This window comes from Bombyx mori, chromosome 12 (genome assembly GCF_030269925.1).
Source record: "Bombyx mori chromosome 12, ASM3026992v2".
Lineage (NCBI taxonomy): Eukaryota > Metazoa > Arthropoda > Insecta > Lepidoptera > Bombycidae > Bombyx > Bombyx mori.
The window spans coordinates 4,744,713-4,768,774 of NC_085118.1; the positions used below are offsets into that span (position 1 = coordinate 4,744,713).

Here is a 24,062-nt window from a genome sequence, read left to right on the forward strand (position 1 = left end):
TTTCAGTAAAAGACCACCATTTTACTGAGATTATAATATTTCATCCCATATCATGTCATAATTTTTCATATAAGAACTGGACTTGGAAAACTGGAAAGCAAAGCCATATACGTAATACAAAAGACTAGGCTGTATGGTATGACACCTTTGCATTTCCAGCTGGAAAAATAATACTACTACTTCTGACTACTTCATACTTCATATCATATTTTTATTATTTATCAGGGCACGGAAGTACCGTATGTAATTATGTAAAAATCTTCAAACATGCAGAATGTTCTTGATTCAGATAGTGAAGACGAATTACCGCCTGGCTGGGAAGAAAAGTCTACAGAAGATGGAAATGTTTACTTTGTAAAGTAGGTTTTATGTTTATTTTGTGTTAAATTGTCGTTAATTACTATAAAATGTAAACTAGCACGTAATTTTTTTTCTGATAGTACTTATACAAAAAAGACCCAGTGGACCCATCCTCACACGGGTTGCAAGAAGGTTATTCCAAAAGATTTACCGTTTGGCTGGTCTAAAACAGTGGATGAAACCAGCAAAACAATCTATGTCAATAGAGAAACTGGTAATAAGACGTATGTAGACCCAAGACTTGCTTTTGCAAAAGAAGAGAAGAAGCATGTGCACGACTTTAGACAAAGGTTCGATGGGTCATCTACAGCATACCAGGTAATGTACCAAAAAAATGTATCTAACAACAATAATTTTCGAAAAAAAAAATTCATCCTCTTATAGTCGTGACCCTCATGTCATCTTTGTAGGTTCTCCATGGTGTTGATTTGTCTGGTAAGTATGCCTTGATAACTGGTTCTAATACAGGTATAGGCTATGAAACTGCTAAATCATTAGCCAGGCATGGATGTAATATATTATTTGCAAATCGTAATATGGAAGCTACAGATAAAGCTATTAAGGAGATTGTGAAAGAAACAAATGCATCAGAAGAAAATTTAAAATCTATATATTTGGACTTAGCTTCATTAGAGAGTGTCAAGCAATGCGCTCAAGCGGTCGAAACAGTTTTCTCTGAGTAAGTAAAAATTATAAATAAATTTGTTTTCTAACTTTCTGCCTTAACTATTGAAGACTAACTGACCTGGCAGACTTCGTATTGCTTCGATCGATAAATAAAAGACCTAATAAACATCAAAGGAAAAACAGAATTGTTATTTTTATTAAATACCGAGCATTTTCATATTTATCTACCATTTAAACCTTCTCTGGACTTCCACAAATAATTTAAGATCAAAATTAGCCAAATTGGTCAACCCATATATACATATATATAAATGAATTAATGTTCATTAGTCTCGCTAAAACTCGAGAATGGGTTGACCAATTTGGCTAATTTTGATCTTAAATTATTTGTGGAAGTCCAGAGAAGGTTTAAATGGTAGATAAATATGAAAATGCTAAATATATATATATATATATATATATATATATATATATATATATATATATATATAGATTAGAAGAAATAAAAAATGTAAGGTTGGATACACTTTTACGCAAATAATTTGTAGAATAATCACAGAAAGTGGTTGATTCACAAAGTGCTCGAAATTCAATCATAACCCCTATGATTTAGATTCATTTTATGTGTATGTACATGTTATGTTTTTTTATTGTAACATAATTTTCACTATTTACTCTGCACTACCTTTGGTTGATTGGTAGAGAATGCCTTAGGCATTAAGTCCGCCAATGTTAATTTTACATGAAGTGTAATAAATAAATAAATTTTTATTGTCTTCGTAAGTAGAACTAATAACTTTTCAACAATCTTCTTCACAATTTACAGCCATTTAGATATGTTAATACTGAATGCGGGTGTATTTGGCCTGCCATACACAGAAACTCAAGATAAACTGGAGACTACTTTTCAAGTTAATCACCTAAGCCACATGTATTTTGCACTGCTACTTGAGCGACTGTTGAAACGAGGTTCCAGAGTAGTATTTGTATCATCAGAATCACATAGGTAAATTTAAGAAATGAATCTTGACAAAATAATTGTTCAACATTTAAGTTATGTATGTTTAATATTGGTGTATTGCATCTAATTTGAAAAAATAATATTGTGGTTATGAAATCTGTATCATATTATATTGACTGCAATTTGATGTACAAAAGGAATCATTTCAGAAAGAAAATATACATAGGTTGTTACCATGTTTTTATGCTCGATGAAGGAACAAATACAAACTTCTAGCAAAAGTATTATGTCTGTTTTCTAACTGTTACAGTTCCATATTAGTTGCATAGGACTTTAATTTACTTTAAATTTTCAACAATACAAGTCCAAACCAATTTTTTTATCGTAAAACCCATCTTATGAAAAATTCAGTTTGAAAATTGAAACAAAAATGGATTATTGTCTTTCATTATATTGAGATTTTTAAGTTGTATTTTTTATTAATATAATTATTTTCAGGTTTGCCAATTTAACAAATATTTTTACTAATCAAAATCTTGCAATGACAAAAGATCAATACTCTGCTATGATGGCATATAATAATTCAAAATTATACAATGTCATAACAGCAAAGGTAAATTTTATTATGATTATAAATAATAATACTCAACTAATTTACGGACAAATTTTTATATTTACATTTAATTTAAGCTTCATACATTTTCAGTTTTAAGTAACAATACCAGCTTTTACCTAACACTAAATAACAATTTGCAACCTTTTAAGCCAAAGTAAACCTACAAATGATTAATCAAATAAATATTTTTAATTAATTCAAGAAAACCATTCACCACATGGGTTCAGTTATTATCTAGTTTTAGCTGTGCGTTAGTAGCTTAAATTGCTTCAGGAGTTTAAAATGTGTAGACTACCAGTGATTAAGCAAACATAAATTACTTCATTCAAATTGTAGTGTTTATCGACTCACATTACTATTTTATACTAACTGTAGAATTAAACAAATAGATATGTATGTACAATAATAAAAGCCCAGTCATCGTTCTTGTCGAACCCGTCGGTTGCGACGAAGGGCTCGACGAGTAAATTAACCCTCAGACACAGCCCACTGAGTTTCTCGCCGGATCTTCTCAGTGGGTCGCGTTTCCGATCCGGTGGTAGATTCTGCAAAGTACGGCTCTTGCTAGGGTTCGTGTTCGCAACGTCATTAGGTTTGAGCCCCGTGAGCTCACCTACTAGTTAAGGCGACGCTGATATAGCCTCTCAAGGCTATCAGCTTAGGTAGGAAAAAAAATAAAAAAATAATAATAAAAGATACCATGAAATTCATACACTGAAATTTTCTAATATAAAAATTTTATAAATTTGCAGATGTTAAGCGAAAAATGGAAGGCAAAAGGTATATGCGTGAATTCTCTGCATCCAGGTAATATGGTATCTACAAACTTGAGCAAATCGTGGTGGCTGTATAGATTGGCATTCTTTTTAGTAAGGCCCTTCACTAAATCTTTGGTGAGTAATTTATTTATCTTTTCAAAGAATTTAATGGCAGTCGAGGAAACGGAATGGTAGACATTGCTATGGGCACAACAAAACCTATTGATATTCAAACCACTATACCGTTTGAGATACATGTCTCAACCTCAGGGTAGAAGTTTGAGTTCTGATAGAATAATGCCTGAAATACTGAAAATCAGAACAGTTGAATGAATCTTGGTTGTCATACTAAAAAAAATTACACTTACATGTATGACCAATTGTAAAATAGTAGTGCCAGTACAGGCATTAATACATATAGAACTGATATAATAATAATTATATGCATTTAAATATATATATAAGTTAAGGAGATGCATATTGGGTATGTAAAAAAATGCACATATTATTTGGTTTTGGAACGTTGAGTACACTCGTTGGTACTTCAGGGAACATTTATGCCAGGGTACTGTAGGGCAGGGATGGCCAACTTGATTAAAACCAAGATCAACTGTTTACTGACGAAACACTACAGTCAGCCAATGACATTTCTTGAAATTTAATGAAACAATGTAATTCAGTATACAAATAAGTAGTATATTTTTTATTTATTAAAAAGATTTACATAGAGCTGAAATAATATAATAAAAGAGAACTATTGTGTGGAAGAGAGGATAAATAATGTGACGTAATGGTCATTTACAAATGATACAAGATGAAGATGATGTGTACAGCATTTATATTTTTTGTCTTGTCACGATCGACTCAAGTAATAGCCATGATCGACCGGTCGATCGCGATCTACCGTTTGGCCACCTCTGCTGTAGGGGGGAATGATACCCCGCCACGTTTTTCCCCTACCTATGCTGATAGCCTTGAGAGGCTATTTCAGCTTCTTAACGTGTAGGTGAGCTGACGAGGCTCAAACCGGAGTGTTGCTAACACTAGCCCGGATCGGAAACGTGACCCACTGAGAAGATCCGGCGAAAAACTCAGTGGGCTGTGTCTATGGGTTAACCCCGCCCCGCTTAGCTTTCTAGGCAGTTAGTAGTTAACCCTTATACGTTAGTTAGTCGTTAACGTGTAGCGATCCACCGCGGTCGCTGACGCGAATAAACATATGTTTTATTGACTGACCACTCCGCTGTGGTTTCCCGAGGACAATTCACACAACAATAAATAACCTCACTACAAATCTTACAGTAACATATATGTATTTAAAAGCTTTTTTTTATTGCTTAGATGGGTAGACGAGCTCTCAGCCCACCTGGTGTTAAGTGGTTACTGGAGCCCATAGACATCCATAACGTAAATGCGCCACCCACCTTGAGATATAAGTTCTAAGGTCTCAAGTATAGTTACAACGGCTGCCTTACCCTTCAAACCGAAACGCATTACCGCTTCACGGCAGATATAGGTAGGGTGGTGGTTAGGTACCGCGCGGACTCACAAGAGGTCCTAGCACCAGTAAGAAGAGTTCACGCATTGGGCACAATACGCCCTGCCGTAAACAATTATAATATTTGTCTAGCAACAAGCAGCAGCGACGACTGTCTACGCAGCGACCGCCTCAGAGCTCGAAGGCGTCACAGGATTGTACTTCAACAACTGTTTCTATTGCGAAGAGTCTGCGCTGGCAAGGGACAAAGAAATAGCACAAGCCGTCTACGACATGTCGCTTAGGCTGATCGAAGATATCTCGAAGACATGATCACGGATAATTTGTGAATTATTGTCGTACGTTATAAATAAAGTGAAATCGGGCTTAGTCGTGATACGATTAATGTACGGAATTGTTTTTATAAGGCGAAAGGGATTGACGTCACTTCACATCGTACATTGATGTATCGTAAACTCGAATAAGAAAAAGGGGCAATAAATGTAAAAATATGTTTTTATTTTTTATTTACTTAGATCCCCCGTGCAGACTCAGCAAAAAAAGGTATGTACAGCTATAAATACACCCGTCAAATAATTAAAGCAAATTCCGTAAAATGAAGTGTATGTAATACGCATGTATCAAAATTAAGTACTTTTTCATAATCTTGTTATTTTTGAGGTTTTCGGTTTATGTTCCTCTCTTGATTTTGGCAACAAGAGCGTAAGACCGCCGCATACTGTAATGAGAAAAAAATATATGTTAAAAAGGTCAAAGATTGTTCCAATTGGTGCATAATATGGACTTGTAATTGTCTAATTTTTTCTCTCGACTAAATGACTATAACAGTAAAGTAAAGAATAGTAATTCCCAAGTTTTAATTGAAAAATTTAGCATTATTTTGTGTACGATGTGCTTATTAAAACCCATTCTTTCTTTCTTTTTCACCATCGTTCCGGATCGTGACTCTGCTGTAGTTTTCTCACTGTTTTTCCCCCCCTATTCCTAACCCTTTTCCTGGTAGAGAGTTCGTTGATCTCCGCTGAGAGTAACCTGGTCAGACCATCGCTTTAAGTTTCGGCCTCTGGACGTTTTGTCGGTAAAGATAAGCCTTTCATTAACAATGTTAAGTCTCGCAAAATTGATGAATTTTTTTGGAACGCTGTCTAGGGAATTCTCATCATTCAGAGTCAACACATTTCAAAAGGGTCTATTCGATACTTGCTAGTGGTTCTCAGGTTTCAGACATCTAAGCCATAAAGCAAGACAGGAAAAATTAGCGTTCAAACTTCGTGTACGACTTTTTGTGTTGCCGTTTTTCACACCATATTCTAATGGGTCATGACTCTTAGAACCCATAGACACTGTTATCGTCACCCGAACACTGTCTATTAGATGGTGGGGCTTATTATATACGCACAAGTGGGTTCAACGATTCTACCAAATTAATGTGCCGGTTTGACGGCTTAGATTGTCTTTATACGAAATAAATGAGCATTTATATTGTGCTTTCGGGCTCGAGAAATGAGCAAATCTCTCACCTAAGAGTAATCCGCCGAATAGATAAAAAGTTGCTTCGCAGGCGGCACGCAGTAATATTCCGGCCACGTTGGTTCCTACGACAGAACCTGTTCGTCCCAACATCATTGATAAACTTACTGCCATTCCTCTGCAAAGATTACAAACTATGTAAACATTTTAATGTTGAAAATTATTGAATTTTGTGGATACACCACGTGTTAGGACTGAGAACAAAGCTTTTTCTTTCTTAAATAGAAACTATATTTCCAGAAAGAGATTTCTCGTAAGGTAGGTCCATCATCTCGTTTTTACCATCGCACCGCCCACCACCGGAGTAGAGTTCATCCATACTACTTGGAGCCACTGCGGTCATCCACAGTGCGTTTCCAGAGGTATTTTTGCCACATACCATCCGGCTATGGAATGAGCTCTCCACGGTGTTTCTCGAGCGCTATGACACGTCCTTCTTCAAATGAGGCTTGTGGAGAGTATTAAGCGGTAGGCAGCGGCTTGGCTCTGCCCCTGGCATTACTGAAGTCCATGGGCGATGGTAACCACTCACCATCAGGTGGGCCGTATGCTCGTCTGCCTACAAGGATAATAAAATAAAAATGTGTTTTTCAAATAAGTTTCAACAAGTCTCCCTGGTCTTAGGAAGGGGCTCTTTAACAAAAAAAAAGAAAACCGATTTCAAGAAAAGAAAATGAGAATAACATCAATTTATACTAAGTCCATTAAATATGCATTTAAATTCTATGCACCAACGATTTATAGGTACATTAAAAGAGAGAGAAAGAAGTTGTATTTATTTGAAGATATCTGATTTCGTGAGTGTTCTATAATAATAAAATTAGCCGATGATTTAAGCCAAAAAGGCATTGATACGAAAGATTGTTTTAATTAATTTTATAACAGTAGCTTAGTAGAAGTTAAGTTCTTAAGATTTTATGACTACGTATTGGATAATGGAATTAGTAAGATATGATAAAAACCCAAATCCATGTACTTCGTCACGTTCGTTCGGAATAATTCTATATTGGTCTTATCATATACTCCAGGTGTCTTAGAGCGATGCGATCAGTTGTCACACTCAGGAAACACGTAAAAATATGATGAGCGTGCTCATCATAGATAAGTCGAAAATAATCGTACAAATAAAAAAAAGTTTGAACATATTGCTTAAAACTTAACTTTATTCGTGTTTGGTTAAAATAATAAGTTTCATGTAAAAAAGCCGTCTATAAATACAGCTGATGAATAAAATTAAAACAAATATGTAATTAGTTCATTACGAAGACGGTTCAACCCGCTTAAATTCCAGATTTGACAGATTGCAGTCTATTTTATTTCATGGAGTCAGTGATGTCAGTTCAGTAATGACCATAATAGCAAAACTTGCTTTACGGCAAATTATAATTATTGGACTACTACCTAAATTCCAAAAACTTACATTTCAACATGTGATAAAACTATTTATGAAATATTTCTTCATATATATAAATATGAGTTATACTTATAAATATTAATGGATTTATTGATAAACTATCGAGCAAATCCGTTTTTTTTTTTGTATGAATAACATTTTAAAGAATAATAAAATTATCATACGAAAAAATCGGGTAAATCTATTTTAAAATATTCATAATTGCTGATAAGTACTATTGATATGTTATGACACTGCAAAATATATTAAAACACACGGAATAGATAAATAAGGTCTATTCCGTGTTAAAACACATTAGATGCTATGTTTTTATTATGACCTAATAAACCAGCTAAATGTTTACGAAACAGATAAGATAAATTTATTTTGGACAATATGTGTAATCTGATGTATAATTATGACTTCACAAGATACCCATTCAAAAGATAGTGAATTAATGAGATAAATCGTGAACCGGTTAGCTGACATGGATGGAAATGAACAAGCTTAGGAAATTATTCATTTTTATTTCCGTAGATGTGCAAACGAGTTCTTGGCTACTAGACATTATGATTGTTTGTTAAAAAAGGTGTGGTAATATGTAGGTACTGAAATAAACACAGAAATAAAGATAATATATTTATAACTATGTATATAAAAAAATATATTTACTGAGGAGTCGTTAGTATTCGTCCGGTGCATTCGTATTTAGCGATGCACCGGTATTCGAATCCCAGGCGAGTACCAATTTTTCTAATGAAATACGTACTGAACAAATGTTCACGATTGACTTCCACGGTGAAGGAATAACATCGTGTAATAAAAATCAAACCCGCAAAATTATAATTTGCGTAATTACTGGTGGTAGGACCTCTTGCGAGTCCGTGCGGGTAGGTACCACTACCCTGCCTATATCTACCGTGAAGCAGTAACACCTTTCGGTTTGAAGGGCGGGGCAGCCGCTGTACTCATAAAAGTGAGACCTTACAACTCATGTCTCAAAGTGGGTGGCGGCATTTACGTTGTAGATGTCTATGGGCTCTAGTAACCACTTAACACCAGGTGGGCTGTGAGCTCGTCCACCCATCTAAGCAATAAAAATAAAATGTTTCAGGTTAAAAGTGACGTAAAACGGTTTACCAGCAAAATTAGATGGGACATATAATATTATTATGAAAAATATTCATTTACGCACCTCAATTGTGTCGGAAATATCTCAACAGCGTAGGCATTCACTGGTCCAATGCCCAACCCCATGATCGGCACAGATGATAACAAAACCGCAAACAGCATGTCTTCGGTTATGTAATTAATCAGTATGCAAAAAACGCCAATTAAACAGAAAATAATAATTAGCAAGTTCTTCTTTCCGACGAATTTGACAGTACTGCTCACGGCTACGGCGATTATAGCGCAGCTGACGCTTGCTATCGAATTGATTATGTAAGTGATTGAGTCAATAGTGTCAATACATACAGCATCTTGGCTTACTGTCTGTAAAAATTTAGAGATAATTAAAATTAGTTACTAAGAACTATTTGTAGATATAGGATAGTTTAAGTATCTAAAATACAAACAACAATAGTACAGTAGTAGTGTCAACAAAAGCACTTAAACAAGGTGTAGAATGAAAAAAAAATCAATGTTTACGAACCTCATTAAATCTTTGACCGATTACTTGGCATGCAGTTAACCCTGACTGGCTTCCAGTTAATACTCGGTTTAGAAGGTCTGGTACCCACATATAGAGTCCATTTAATCTAAAAATAGGGCAACATTATTGAAATACAAAGCAAAAAACAAAATGATAAAATGGTGAAAATTAGGGCTGCTGCGTATTTATCAACTATTTCAATTATGTTGATACACATTTGACCATTTTGTAGTGTAAGATTTTTTTTATTGCTTGAACTAATATAGGTAGTAATAGTCAAGTTCTATAGTTTCAGTTACAACTTACGCTCTAACATAGTTGAAAACAATTTTTTAATTCCTCTAGCGGTAATTGAAACTTGGATTTCGTTTTATAAGGTAAGTAAGTAGTTTAATTCGCTTTGTCAACTTGACACCAGGTCGGTCAAGAGTTCGTCTACGCATCTAGTGTAGGTATTAAATAAATAAAATTAATTGTATTGTACAGTGACAGTGGCATCCTTCATAATGGAACGCATGATTCTTTCGCCACAGAAATATGCAGGGTAGCTCCTCTCCCAAGGGAATTGGTGTCCTCCTTTCGAGTATATCTGTAGGTGGCAGATAACAAGAGCCTCTAGGCCCAAAGGTATCGCCCGGTCTCTCTCGTCGTTACCAAGGCCGGGCGGATGCGGGCCAAAACCAGCACGAGGTGGGCTGGGAGGATTGTTCTCTCCATATTTTTGATTTGATGAAGAGTGCTGCTGTAGAGTGATATCTGCACCGTGTCGTCCGGATGGAACTTACGGCGCAATGCCATTACTGCGAAGACCGTTACGACGATGACACCGTAGAGCACACGCTCGCACGCTGCTCCTCCCAGACGACGTCGCCCTCGTCGCGGTCATAGGATGATCTGTCGCTGCTGACCGTCGTGGCTACGATGCTCGACAGCGACGTGTTCTGGCCGCCGGGCCGCCGTACCGTAACAACTGACGTCTGTGTCTTCGTTTCGCCTCGAAGGCTCCGTCAGCGTCCTAGGGGTGAGCCGAGCGTCTCTAACCTCGGCGAGAATCGGACGCTTGGGCGAGTGTAGGGTAGTCGTTAAGTCATTAGAGCTCTAAATACCATCCTTGTGCCCACGTTCCGCTCTCAACGTTTACGGACCATCCAGTCCCACATACTTCTTCGTAGGATATCGTAGGAGGTTCGGCCTCGAGTTCAGAAGAAATAAATAAATGGTATCCTACGTGTGCGAACTCACTATAGCACTACAATAAAATCAACCTGTTATAAACTCGTTTTAAATATATAAGATAAACAAATATGTCTTATCATCGAATACGTCATATTGTGCATTGTTGTTTGCATGGTTGTTTATAAGTAGGTACACATAATTATTCTACTTACACTGAAAAAATGCCAAACAATAGAAATCCATTTAAAAACAACCATTTCAAATATGGTGGTTTTAGCAACGGCATTGTCTGCACTTGGAGGGATTTCAAGAAGCTTATCTTTTCACGTTCGCCATCTGCAACCTGAAGTTGTTTAACCTGAAAAAATATTAAACTAGGCTTAGCTTTAAAAAAATAGACATACTCAACGTCCATATATACAAAATTGTTATATTTGCACTATGCTCCTGACACGAATGTAAATATTTATCAATTCGTTTAAAATATTTTGACTTATGGACGATCATCAAATCAGAAATCTGTAAGAGCTGAAATAGGAATCCCTTGTAAGTGGCAGTAACCGATAGGTCTTTGGAAGTAATCGGTATAGATTTATTCAATTTGGTAACAATTGTGCCAGTTAAAGCATCCTGGTACCAGTTAAGTGAATTTGGAATGATGTTATTCCGTGAATCAATTAGATGTTGTTCGTTAGCACGTATTAGGTAGGTATATTATTTAGAAAAAAATATGGTACCTGCTAGAGAATTTGAATGAAACCCAATGACATATTATATCATATCAAATGGGTCATTAAATTTTCTACAAACTAAAGAAAGGGTATTAAAAGTTGATGTTTTGTGAAACTTACAGGAAAATCTTCTGGTGATTTGCTTTTGTTCTTTGCGTACATTGTTTGTAATATTTTAAGTGCTTCTTCATTTTGTCCCTGAGAAACTAAGTATTTGGGACTTTCCGGGCCGAACGATAAAAGAAAAGCGGCCAAAATGAAGAACAGTGAATAAACTATGACCAAGAGACGCCACGATCGAAAGTAGTATGCCCCGAAGTCTATTCTGAAGTCTAGGGGTAAGATCAACCAACCTAAAACTGAAAGCAAAAAATTTCCTATTATTTTCATCGTTATTATTTTTTGTGACAAAACATAATGAATGTTGAAGTTTGTTTACAGGTTTCTAGAAGGATGATAGACTTAAGTACAATCACATTTTTTGTTTTGAAGGTATTCGGATAGTATTATTTTAAAGCAATGTGGTTTGTGCCTAAAATAGCACCGCTTCATCTTTTCTATTAGGTATCGTAAAAAGCGATCAGTGAGAATGGACAGTAGCAGTCTCTGTAGTTTTATTGCATAGAGGGGTACCAAATCACGGCCATCTGGTGTTAATTGTTTACCCACCTTGAGACATGAGATTTAAGTCTCAATTGTGTAACATAATGGTTGCCCCGTCCTTCAATCCGGAACGCATCACTGCTTTTCCGAAATAAACAGGCAGATTGGTGATATGTACCTATACGTACCGGCTCACAAGACGCCCTCCCACCACTAATCTATCATCACTACTTTTAGTATTAGATCATTATGATATATCAAATATATATTATAAATCTGTAAGATTTTGGGGATACCAAAAACGATTAAGTTCTCAAAATTAAAAACCGGACTCACGAGGAACTAAAGCTGATCCTGTTATTTGCAAAGCGTTTGTTATCGAAAGCATGATATCCCTATGCCTTCGCGGGAGAATCTCACCAATATACGAATAGGGAGCCGCAGCTGGACACGCTAAACTGGAATTATGGGTCACTATTAATTCACAAAATGTAAAGTACCTAGTACCTAGTCGTTTGCTGATGAATAATAATAGTGCATAAAATTAAGGATGGGACTTTGTCGCTATTTTAGGTCGTGCTAGCCTGGTTTTTATCTGCTGGGGATCAACTAAAGGCTAAAATGAAAATCGTTGAAACTATCTTTGAATCTCTAATTCGCCAAGTAGAGAATGCTATTAGTAATTTTACATTAATTTAAGACACTTAACCCAAATTTTTATGGGAATAAATATTATACTAATATATAGCAAGCCTAAAATACATTATTTTATTATTTACCAACAAATTATGAAAATTCTCACCATAGTGAAGTAATAAATTTGCATACAGTAAAACTTATTAGTTCCGGCATAAAGCCTGATATTACACCAAAACCTCCTGCCGCCAATGAACCATATATGATAACACGTTTCCGACCTTTCGTGTCTACTAAAAAACCCCAAGGGAATGACGCTACAACAATACCTGAAAACAAAAAAAAAACTGTTAATGTTTTATAATGAACAGTCTTTCTCTGTTATACCCGTCCACGGGTAGCTCTAATAGCCCCTTAGACTACTAGCGAATAGGTAGTGTAAAAATATGTCTATTAAGTGTTGATCAATATTAACGACTACTTTTGATAGATTGCGATTGTTGTCAATCATTGTCAAATCGCTTGGTGATCACATTAAGTTCCTGTCACCTTTGTCGTGCAGCAATGAAAACAAAGTAGGTCTGAGTAAATTTTAAAGGCGTAATGTAGCCGTTTTTCACTTCGGTACCTATATTTTGTTGTATTTTCTAATTGTCTAACATACTTGAAATCACCGGACTTCCGCCCTCCACCGGGGATGGAGGGCGGGGCATGTCGGAGTTGAATCGATTAAAACCTCCTGTCGCTCAACAACCAGCATCCAAACCTCGCATGAGACAGAACTCATGAAAAGGCAAAGGGGGGAAAGTGAAGCGTTTAGTGTCGGTCGGCAGCCTATCCGAAGCCCGCCTAGATGGCGCCGGTTAGAATGGTCTATCCCACGGAATACCCCGCTGTGTCAGAACCAGCGTGGTTTGAGGATAGCCGGCCTTTCATCACCCGGATGCTCTTGCATAAAACGCGTGCAGAGCAGGTTGCACGTCGTCTTCTTAGGCCCCCCGTCTAGCATACTATACATAGTTTTATTATTGCAAACTAAACAATTTACGATTCACGGTTGACACTCCGTTCGACATTCTAAAGAATTGAAACTCAGTTCTATTACCTTTGTTATAGGGTATATACTACGAGTATTAGGTATATAAGACGAAATGGATAGAGAAAAACACCCTTTTTTTATTATCGTAAAGCCGTCATTAGTATCTATGCCAGGAATAAAGATCATAATGTTTTTATTCGCATGTTCAAAATCAAGGATAACATAATAAAAAATGTCGATCGCATTTGAATTACTTGAGATCACTGTTCAACGACAAAAAATAATGACTTCGATACTAAGTATTACAATATTTCTGAGTAATTCATTTTGTGTTAGGTATCTAAGATTTAATTTAGAGGTCGAAGATTGCGTTTTAATAAAGATTCTCAGCAGTTTTCCCTAAACGTATTGAATGAAACCTGCTAATAATTTGCTTTAATTACCTTTGCACGTTATTAATTTTTTTTCTTTTTACGAAAGAAATAATGTGAGAAAATGCAACCTTTTTAAATCCTAAACAATTCAATACTGATGCGCTGAATCAATTACCACTCTGATTTCGATATATGTACAGTCAAACCTGGATAAGCGAGAGTTCAAGGGAGCACAATCTCATTCTCGCTTATAGAGGTTTCTCACTAACCCGAATTTCTCGCTAATGCACCCTCTGAATTTCATTTCGCGATTTTCCGGGTTCAAACGCAATCACTATTTTAAGTTTATAATTTAATGACAGTACTTTAATTTTCCGTTTTGGAATGATGCAGAACAGAACTTTCCTTCGCAATTGATTAACGATAAACTGAGTAAGTCCGACAAATAGGACGGTACACAGGCACACGTGTCCATTCGACAAGAATGCGAATGTTATTTAGTTCCACGAAATAGAATAGGTTCAATATTGATGAGAAAACAATAAAAAAACAATGGTAGGAAGTTCCACGAAAGTTAATAATGAGTCATAAAATATCACATATTAAATTTGTAATTTGTTTTGTCATTTATTCCTCCTAAATAATATAAATAAATAAAGCTCGACTGTCGCTTATAGAGGTATAGATAAGTAGCAGTCTCACTTACGGAGGTCCATGAGGGAAAAACGACTCTCTCTTACAGAGGTTTCTGTTTCTCGCTAATAGAGGTTTTGGGAGCTTAAAATGACGGGACCTGGCTATTACTCTCACTTATAGAGTTTTCTCACTTATCCAGTTCTCACTTACCCAGGTTTGACTGTATTTATATTGATTAATAATGGTTTTTATCAACCGATTTTATTTTGTTTTGTAGCTGTTGTCGAGCCTTAGGCTAAATTTTTTTTTCCAGTTTAGTTGGTTAGACGAGCTCACAGCCCACCTGGTGTTAAGTGGTTACTGGAGCGCATAGACATCTCGAGCTCACAGCCCACCTGGTGTTAAGTGGTTACTGGAGCGCATAGACATGCAACATACAACGTAAATGCATCACCCACCTTGAGATATAAGTTCTAAGGTCTCACTATAGTTACAACGCCTACCCCACCCTTAAAACCGAAACGCATTACTGCTTCAAGGCAGAAATAGGCGGGGTGGTGGTAGGTACCTACCCGTGCGGACTTACAAGAGGTCCTTCCACCAGTAAGTGATAAGTGATACTATATTGAAAAATCAACTCACCAATATACGGTACAGAAGAAATAAAGCCTCTCTGGGCATCAGTCATGTTCAGATCGCATTTTGCTGAAGGAACAATGAAGGAATATCCAACCGGTTCTATGATTGCAGCGATAAGAAACAGCGCCAACACAAGGCAGTACTTGAAATTATACCAACCTAAACCTGTTTAAAAATAAAAAGTTATTGTTAGAGCAAAGATAAGGTCATTGCTTTTTATTACTCCTATAAATATGCGCGTAAGTAAGGAATGTAGGAAATGACCTTTGTCTTAATATTGTAGATAGGATCTAAATGATGCAGCGTTGTGTTCTGAAATTAACAGGTTTATTCATTACTCAAATTTATAAGTTATTTGTATTCCATTGGTTTAGTTACGCAGATACAAAAGCTTAGAGCGGTACTATGATCATTGACACCCTGATCATTATGTTATCAATAATTGGCTAATGTATTGCAATGCCATCGTTTTGTTTCCATTGCAATAATTTAGTAGTAGTAGTAGTAGTATTATTTAAATGTATTAAAGCGATGAGCACATAGTGTAATTTTTAACACAATAGCTTTTTTTACTTTGTGCCTGGATATTGCAAAATTTATGAACAAACCTTTTACATTCATAAATTATATGTACCTACTTCATATAAAATTGTGTAGTCAGGGCCGGATTTAAACTGAATGCCGCTCCTGGGCACCGGAAAAAGATCCGCCCCCATACTGGAATTTTACTTAAACTTACAGTTTATATATTTTATTTTTCAAAATTAAAATATGTAATTTATTGCAGAAACTTTATTAGATTGTTGAGTCTCTATATCGGGCAAGGATTAATAAGACACATATTCAGTTAAGTGACTAAAGTATATTGGGATTACAACCTAAAGTGCTATCGACAGCCCGACTATCCCGAGACTGACGTAGCATCATCATCATCATCATCAACAGCCCACAGTCGTCCACTGCTGGACATAGGCCTCTCCTAATCTACACCACTGAGCATCACTGCAATGTAATTATAGCTCACACATACATATTGCTATGTTGCATAATTGCTATGGGGGTATTTGTGGTGCCTACAAGATGTTTTATATTCCAAAAACATAAATAAAAATTTGTTTTTTTTTCTAACTTTAAAAAATTTGCCGCCCTGGGCACTTGCCCCGACTGCCCCTAGTGTAAATCTATCACTGTGTATAGTTGTATCTAATCTTAATACGATACAGAATAAATGAAAAAAATTAAATGGGCAGAAAACTTGTTCTGTAAATAGTATAGGAATTTTATTGTTATAGTTTGTAATGAATCGAATTGCCTTTAACAAATGCATTCTAATTTTATCTCATGCCAATGCTCTCGTTGTACAAAATACGTTCGACATAATAATAAGATTCGTAACAGATTGTAACGTCGAGTCGGTATACTAATATAATACGAGTATGTATGTCATTCTTAATAGATTTAACCATGTGTTAGACATATGTCGTAAAACAATTAAAGATTTTTATTTTTATTTTCACACAAACGCCTTTACAGAATTTAGTCGCCGTACTTTTGGTAAATATACTGTGACTAACAACACAGAATTTTCAAAAAGTCCAAAGGCCTCGGAATTCTTCAATGTTCTTGAGCACTGGACATGATACCGAGATTAGGTCCCCCCAACAACTCATCTGGCGACGATAGCTAATCTCTTCCAACCCCCTCGTATCGACGACCCGAACCCCCACTTCTTTTAAAAATTGATTAAAGAGTGAGTCATCAGGTCCTCATAAGAGGTCCAAACATTTACCAAGGGCACCGACCAAGAAGGAGAGAACCCATCGTCGCTCCCCGCCTCCTCCCATGTCCCCCATCCCGGTTGTCTCCAATCAGGGAGTACCCACCTCAGACTGCAAGGCGGGACACCTTATGCGAACGAGGTGCGTAAACTCGGAACCTACAATTCCCCCTAAAATCCAAACTACCCCTGTTCCTCAATTGACTCGTGTTCCGCAATTGATTCGTATCCTGCACTACTTGGCGGACTAACGTAGCTCGGGCCAGTGCACGGTCGCAGTCCTTCTTGATATTGAGAAGGCCTTCGACCGTTTGTGGCACGAGGGGTTGGTTCACAAGCTGCAGGATGCGGGCCTACCGCTCGCCCATGTGAGATTGCTTGGGTAGTAGCTGGAAGGTCGATCCTTCTTTGTCGCGGTTGAGAACGCACGGGCCTCGTGCGTTCAATATCGGCGGGGGTTCCGCAGGGTAGTGTCTTATCTCCTATCCTCTACGCCCTCTACACGAAGATATTCCCACGCTAAAAGATAACGGGAGGAGGACGTGATGCTGTCACTGTTCGCTGACGAATCTGCCTACTTTGCGTTCTCCCCATTCCCTCTGCAGCCATAATGAGGATACCGAGGCTTTTGGATTTACTGCCCCAGTGGCTGGACCGTTGGAGGGTCGCGGTCAACGTGAGTAAGACAGCGGCACTCCTTCACCGGTCCAGTCCGTATCAGAGTCTTCTCCAAGAAACTCAGCCTCCGAAGTGTGAATATCGAGTTTAGGCCCAGGTTATTAAGATCGCTATTTATAAGGCATATGTCCGTTCCCGCCTCACATACTCTGTTGCGGCCTGGTACCGGCTGTTGTCGCTATCCCAGCGATCTAGGTTGCAAGCCCAGCAGAATTTTTTCTTCCGTAATATTGTCGGGGCCGGGCGGTATGTCAGAAATGACGTTATCGTCCGGGACCTAGGTGTGCAGTCGCTAAGGGAGTTCGTGATTAGGCTCGCCTTAGGAGCCGAAAACGCCCCCCATGAGCATCATCAGAACATTGCCCCGCTGCACGCCAGACCACCTGATGGTTTGGCGTTACCACGGCAGCTTTTGAAACCCCCGACGATCGTTCAGAGTTAAAGATCCGCCTCGGTTGTGAGGCCGAAGAGGACCTATGAGTGTCCGCCTTGGGACTGGGTTTCACTAGCCTCTTCCCACATATCTCGAGCCGGTGTGGCGGGTCCCTCCTCAGGGGTCCGCACTCTTGCTCCCCGATAACGAGCGTCGGTCCTGCTCTTGATTCGAAGGAGGGTGTCACGCTGCCCCAATATATAATGTTTCTGTGCTTTCTTTCCCCACAATAGCAAAAGATAACCCTTTTAGATCGAGACGAATGTTTTCTTCTTGGCAGTAATATGTTTTACATGTAAAACTTGATATGTAAAACATTAAATTGTACTTTTTTTTAATTAACACAGTCCACATACGTTTTTTTTTAAATACTAGCTTTCTTAAATATTTATAAAGTCTATAAATTTGTTTTATTCTCAGATCACAAAACTAGTTTGGTTTGTAGTTTCTAATTAATTTTGTGAACGAGTATTGTTTCTTTTTAACGTGATAAACAGGATTCGAATAATATAGTATAGAAGAAGGGAAATGAACACTATAAAGACTATTTTTAGGGTCGACCGGGTATTAACTGTTTACCAGGATCCATAGAAATCGCATCGCGATTGAACCATCCACCAAGACACCTTCAGATAGGTATAACATCGAAGACTCTACTGTATTCTGCCTGTTAGATTCTTCAAAACCAAATGCGTCATATGAATATATTCGATGGTGGCACCTATTTCTGCGGACTTCAATATGCTCTAGTCTCGTCATTCATGCAAATTTATAAATAATGCAATTTGAATATTCATATGCAAAAACATTTACATTTTAACAATATATCTTAAACCGATTGTATATGCTAAAGAGGACATTAAGAATATTCTTACATATTACGAGGTATTTTTTTTTTTGTTTTTATGTATCTCTCTACTGCTTTGTCAATATTTTCCTGTTTAAAAAACCAAACAGTGATAAGATTTTTTCACTTTTTAATTTTACAACTTTTCAATAAAGCAGTATAAATAAACAGTTCTTTGTGAACGAAGGTCAAACAGGATTGCTTAATGGAACCCCAATTATTTAGTTTTTATTAGGTATAAAAAAATTATGAACATATTAAGACTTTTACTGATTTATGTGATGATTCTTTATAGAACCAGTAAAACAGGTAATGCTCGACTCTAATTAACGTTAATTGTATGAATAGCATGGATTATTTGAAACTTCTCGCGCCTTTCTTATCGTATGTTGATGGTCCTCTCTCAGTCGGGTACTCTTGACAAGAGTAGTTATCATGGTCAGTTACGATTAATAGTTGCATTACATACGCCAATATCTCGCGCTGCTGCCTCTCGTATGCATGAATGAAAGGGAGTGGTTTTTTTTTTATTGCCCTTGTAGGCAGACGAGCATATGGCCCACCTGATGGTGAGTGGTTACCGTCGCCCATGGACTTAAGCAATGCCAGGAGCAGAGCCAAGCCGCTACCGCTTAATACTCTCCACAAGCCTCGTTTGAAGAAGGACATGTCATAGCGCTCGGGAAACACCGTGGAGTGGAGCTCATTCCATAGCCGGATGGCAGTGTTGATGAGGTCTTTATAGGCCCAGCGTACGGGGGATTGGCTCGACCCTGTATAACATGCCTCTCTACGTAATTATCTCCACGACATGTAGCATGGCCGCAATATCATTGTATGCGAACTCTTACTACAGATAATTAGCAGCTCGTCCATTAAATGCGAAGCATGCATTCCCAGTTCTCGTCTCCAGGCTGTCGACTCTTATCACTTTGATTCCTTTACTGTTCAAGTCTCAGTTCCATAAAATAGTATGGAGAACAACAGTCGTGACAAGTCTGACCTGTCTATGGTTATTCTTCTTTTCGGTTCAAATTCGGAGCAATAGATAAATGGTTGTTTGCCTTCATTATTTGTCTTCGGTCTTTTTAACGTAAGACAAAAAGACTTTCTTTCGGATCGTAATAGGTCATCCTGTGAAATGTTACAATGCGCCCCACAGACCAGTACGCATCTTTCAATAATTTTGCAGGGTTGATCTTTATTACTTTGTATTGTGATTAAGGTATCGTGGACTGTGTCTTCTTAATTTTTCATTTGTCGGGTTTTTTTCTAAAATTATTAATAAAATTATCACAATGAAAAACATAAGGTTAGAATCTAATGTCACGTCAAAAGAAGAAAATAAATTATTAAAGTCTGTCGTAACTTACTAATATATTTCCAATTATCAACTAAAGTTTATTTAATAGTCTAAATTTTTTAATTAGAACTAGCTTGAAACAACATTTCTAGGGACTTCGAACCAAAAAGAAAAAAAATATATTTCCCTTGTAGGCAGATGAGCATACGGCCCACCTGATGGTGAGTGGTTACCGTCGCCCATGGACTTCAGCAATTCCAGGAGCAGAGCCAAGCCGCTGTCTACCGCTTAATACTCTCCACAAGCCTCTTTTAAAGAAGGACGTCATAGAGCTCAGGAAACACCGTGGAGGGGACCTCATTCCATAGCCGGATGGTACGTGGCAAAAAAGACCTCTGGAAACGCACTGTCGATGAATGCAGCGGTTCCAGATGATATGGATGAACTCTGCTCCGATGGCGGGAGGTGCGATTTTATGTGTTACTGATAAATATTGTATTTTATGGTCCGCTTGATGTTTTAGTTACCGTATGGGTATGCCTAGGACATCACAACTTAAATGCCGTCTACCGCCTTAAGACATGGAGGGTCTTCTGGAGACACTGGATGAAGATCCGTGGGGGCGACCCTATCATATAGTGCACAATACAATGCACCCAAGGGCGTCTCCATCACGGAGCGTTTCCAGCCTCAGCAGCTGCGGGACATCGTCTCGGCGCTGTTTCCGGAGTTCAGTCAACAGTTCCGCTGTTTCAGGAGCGTGAGGGCATTGTCGCTCCCGCTATGGACGCGAACGTGGGGTGGGGTTAGCTTACGACTTCGCGAGTGTGTGTACCACCAAATCGAAATCGCAACACCCTGAGAAGATCCGCCGAGAAACTCAGCGGGCTGTGACTGTGAGTCATTTCGCTCATCAAACTCTTTAAACGAGTTAATTTTTTTATTGCCTGGATGTGTGGACGAGCTCACAGCCTACCTGGTGTTAAGTGGTTACTGGAACTCATAGACATCTACAACGTAAATGCGCCACACACCTTGAGATATAAGTTCTAAGGTCTCAGTATAGTTACAAGCCCCATCCTTCAAACCGAAACGCATTACTGCTTCACGGCAGAAATAGGCGGGGCGGTGGTACTTAACCGTGCGGACTCATAAGAGGTCCTACCACCAGTGATTACGCAAATTATAATTTTGCGGGTTTCATTTTTATTACACGATGCTATTCCTTCACCGTGGAAGTCAATCGTGAACAATTGTTAAGTACGTATTTCATTAGAAAAATTGGTACCCGCCTGCGGGATTCGAACACCGTTGCATCGCTATATACGATTGCACCGGACGTCTTATCCTTTAGGCCACGACGACTTCACAAAAGTTCGACGAAGACGGAGAATAGTGCTTGAAGAGCCTAACAGCACCTAGAGTGGATCCAGGGATCTGATAAGACGTGTTTCGGGTGATGGCGGCTTTGCGTTGCCCCCTTGCCCTGGTCGGATATCTAATTAGCGGCAGCCACGATAAGAGGGTTATCGTGTCGCGTTGCTTTGTCCAAGTATGCCATACGTCACATTGACACATCTTCAACGAGTTGGATGAGTACGGTGATCCGTGTTGTGACTGCCAATAGCGTTAGAACTAAAAGCACTAATTGGGTAAGCACTATGTATGCAGTAAGCTGTATTTTCATTACACCCTCGAGACTGAAAAAAATTTAATTGCACATGACCCATAAGCTGCAGTTTATTTACTGTAGGTAGTTATTAAAACATTTAACGAAAAAATTTAAATTGTTTATTTTTATATGAATTGATAAATTTGAAAGATTATTTAGTTATTACTGTTTTTCATATTTTCATTTTATTCTCACCATTTATAAAAGACATTTAATTAGCTTATAATTTTTTCTTGTGTCCACAAAAGCTCTTGTAATGACATCGTTGTGGCTATTAACATATGAAGATGTCGAAAAAAAAACTTTTAATTTTTATGACATACCAACAACATCCAAAGCTTGATCCAAATCAACCGGATTTTTGTGACGATTTTCGACAAATTCCGTTACTGTACCAATTTTATTTTCCATTATAAAGCTTCATAAGTATTGAGCACTATAAGTTCTTACACAAAACACTAGGTCTTGTAACAGTTTTTGCATGAACTTTTTAACACATTAGTGAATTTTTATAATATGTAAAAATATATTGTTTGTCGCCCGGACGAGCGTTGTTCAGTCGACTGTCTTACTCGAGAGTCGCACGTTTAAAAAACATCGGCGCCGGGACTGAAATCAACACGCTAGACTTTATCAGTGTTTTAAATTCATTGAAGCTATAACTGAGTTATAAATATAATCCTTCTAATTTTTCTACTGGCACTAAGCTCGTACGACCAAAATGTTAATTACTCATTTAAATCGTCAGTCACACGTGACTTGTACGTCAAGAATTACGTAGTGTATTTCTTTATTCAAATTATTATGTACAAGCAATTATTGTACGTATAACATTTTTGTTAGTCGAAAATAATCACAAAGACATCAATTTTCACTGAATTTTTAAGAGCATACAGGAATGCAGGGATCTGCAGGCTCACTACACTATCCTGTTTATATTTTCCGTGACGTAATCAATTAGTATAGTTACGGTATCTATAAGTTTCGGTGACCGCTTAACATAGATTAGCAAAGAACCGCTTTCCTTCTGCCAATCTACAAGAATAAAAACATATAATTATAATTTTATTAAAATCATCATTGGCTTAAAATAATAGCAATACAATATTGTCTGTAAAGTTTGTATATTTTATTTTATTACATAGATCGGTGAACGAGCTCATTGCCTAACCGGTATTAAGGGGTTGTAAGAGCCTGTAGATATGCCGCGAATGCCGCAACCCACTTTACGACATGAGGTCGAATTCTCAATTCAATTGTGCAACGGCTGTTTGTACCCATTCTTCAAATCGAAAGGCATGATTGCTTTGAGGCAGAAATAGGCAGGACATTAAACATCACCTCTTATCTGGACATTTGAAGCCCTAGATCGATCTTCAGAATAAGTTACTACTGATGAGTTTAAGAGTTGCTTGTGTCACTTTCTAGTCCGTGTAGTTTCAGTTTATTTGTAAATTAGTTGCTACGTAGAATCACGAATCAGTGCACACACTGTTATCGTGTCATCTTTTTTTAGCAGTTAAACCCGACGTTGTTCTGGGCACGTCATTTGCTATTTATCTTACAAGCATGTTTATATGAACTATTAATGTGAAAAAATTATTGCTTTATCAGTGGTCAGCATTATTAACTTTTAAACAAGTTGTTTGCATTTATTTGTATTATTGTCGAAGTGCTATGTTCACTAAGTTTCAACTTAGTAAAACGAACCGACACATAACATGAACTTAAAAGCAAACTTTTATTCTAATTGTAAATATTGTGGTACCTAATCGAAATTTTTGTTCGGCATAGATTGAAATAGTAAAAGAGTTTGATTTACCTTTGATTTGCATAGATTACAGCAAACACGTACAATCTTTCGTAAATTTTAATAATTTCATAGATTTTGTTTTCTTTACTTGTTGTATTTTAGCTTTATGTTGCTGCTGTTCAGTAAGAAAATCTATATCGTCTTTTAGTTCTTTGATAACGTTTTGTAAAGGAACTAATTCGTGATTGTATATCCAACTTAAAATATTCTGTAATTTGCTAGCTTCATTGTTGTTTACTGTTGTCTCATTCTTACTCTCTTCGTTTTCTGTGACCCAATTAATTTACAGATTACTAAATTACTCTATA

General features: G+C 37.3%; 3 protein-coding genes across 7 annotated transcripts in view; 1 reads left to right on the forward strand and 2 right to left on the reverse strand.

Annotated features, from left to right (window-relative positions):
- LOC101742509 (WW domain-containing oxidoreductase) lies at positions 1-5,313 on the forward strand. The gene is made up of 7 exons (XM_038014543.2): positions 1-359; positions 441-678; positions 771-1,039; positions 1,814-1,993; positions 2,447-2,561; positions 3,317-3,457; positions 4,953-5,313. Exons 1-7 carry the CDS (start codon positions 268-270, stop codon positions 5,130-5,132), a joined length of 1,215 nt encoding a protein of 404 aa, XP_037870471.1. The 5' UTR covers positions 1-267; the 3' UTR covers positions 5,133-5,313.
- On the reverse strand, positions 5,298-22,406 carry LOC101737870 (putative transporter SVOPL). The gene is made up of 10 exons (XM_004929398.5): positions 22,265-22,406; positions 15,235-15,396; positions 12,710-12,872; positions 12,244-12,365; positions 11,425-11,663; positions 10,786-10,931; positions 9,398-9,503; positions 8,939-9,237; positions 6,341-6,468; positions 5,298-5,538 (listed from the first exon to the last, which is right to left on the reverse strand). Exons 1-10 carry the CDS (start codon positions 22,350-22,352, stop codon positions 5,459-5,461), a joined length of 1,533 nt encoding a protein of 510 aa, XP_004929455.2. The 5' UTR covers positions 22,353-22,406; the 3' UTR covers positions 5,298-5,458.
- The window catches only part of LOC101738005 (uncharacterized), an 8,053-nt gene continuing 6,034 nt past the window's right edge, over positions 22,044-24,062 (reverse strand). For all 5 annotated transcript variants that reach the window (XM_038014532.2, XM_062671382.1, XM_062671383.1 and 2 more), the window contains 2 exons: positions 23,764-24,021; positions 22,044-22,550 (listed from right to left, as the gene is read on the reverse strand). In XM_038014532.2, the coding sequence (XP_037870460.1) occupies positions 23,780-24,021 (242 nt within the window). In that variant the 3' untranslated portion in view covers positions 22,044-22,550; positions 23,764-23,779. The remainder of the gene's footprint in view (positions 22,551-23,763; positions 24,022-24,062) is intronic.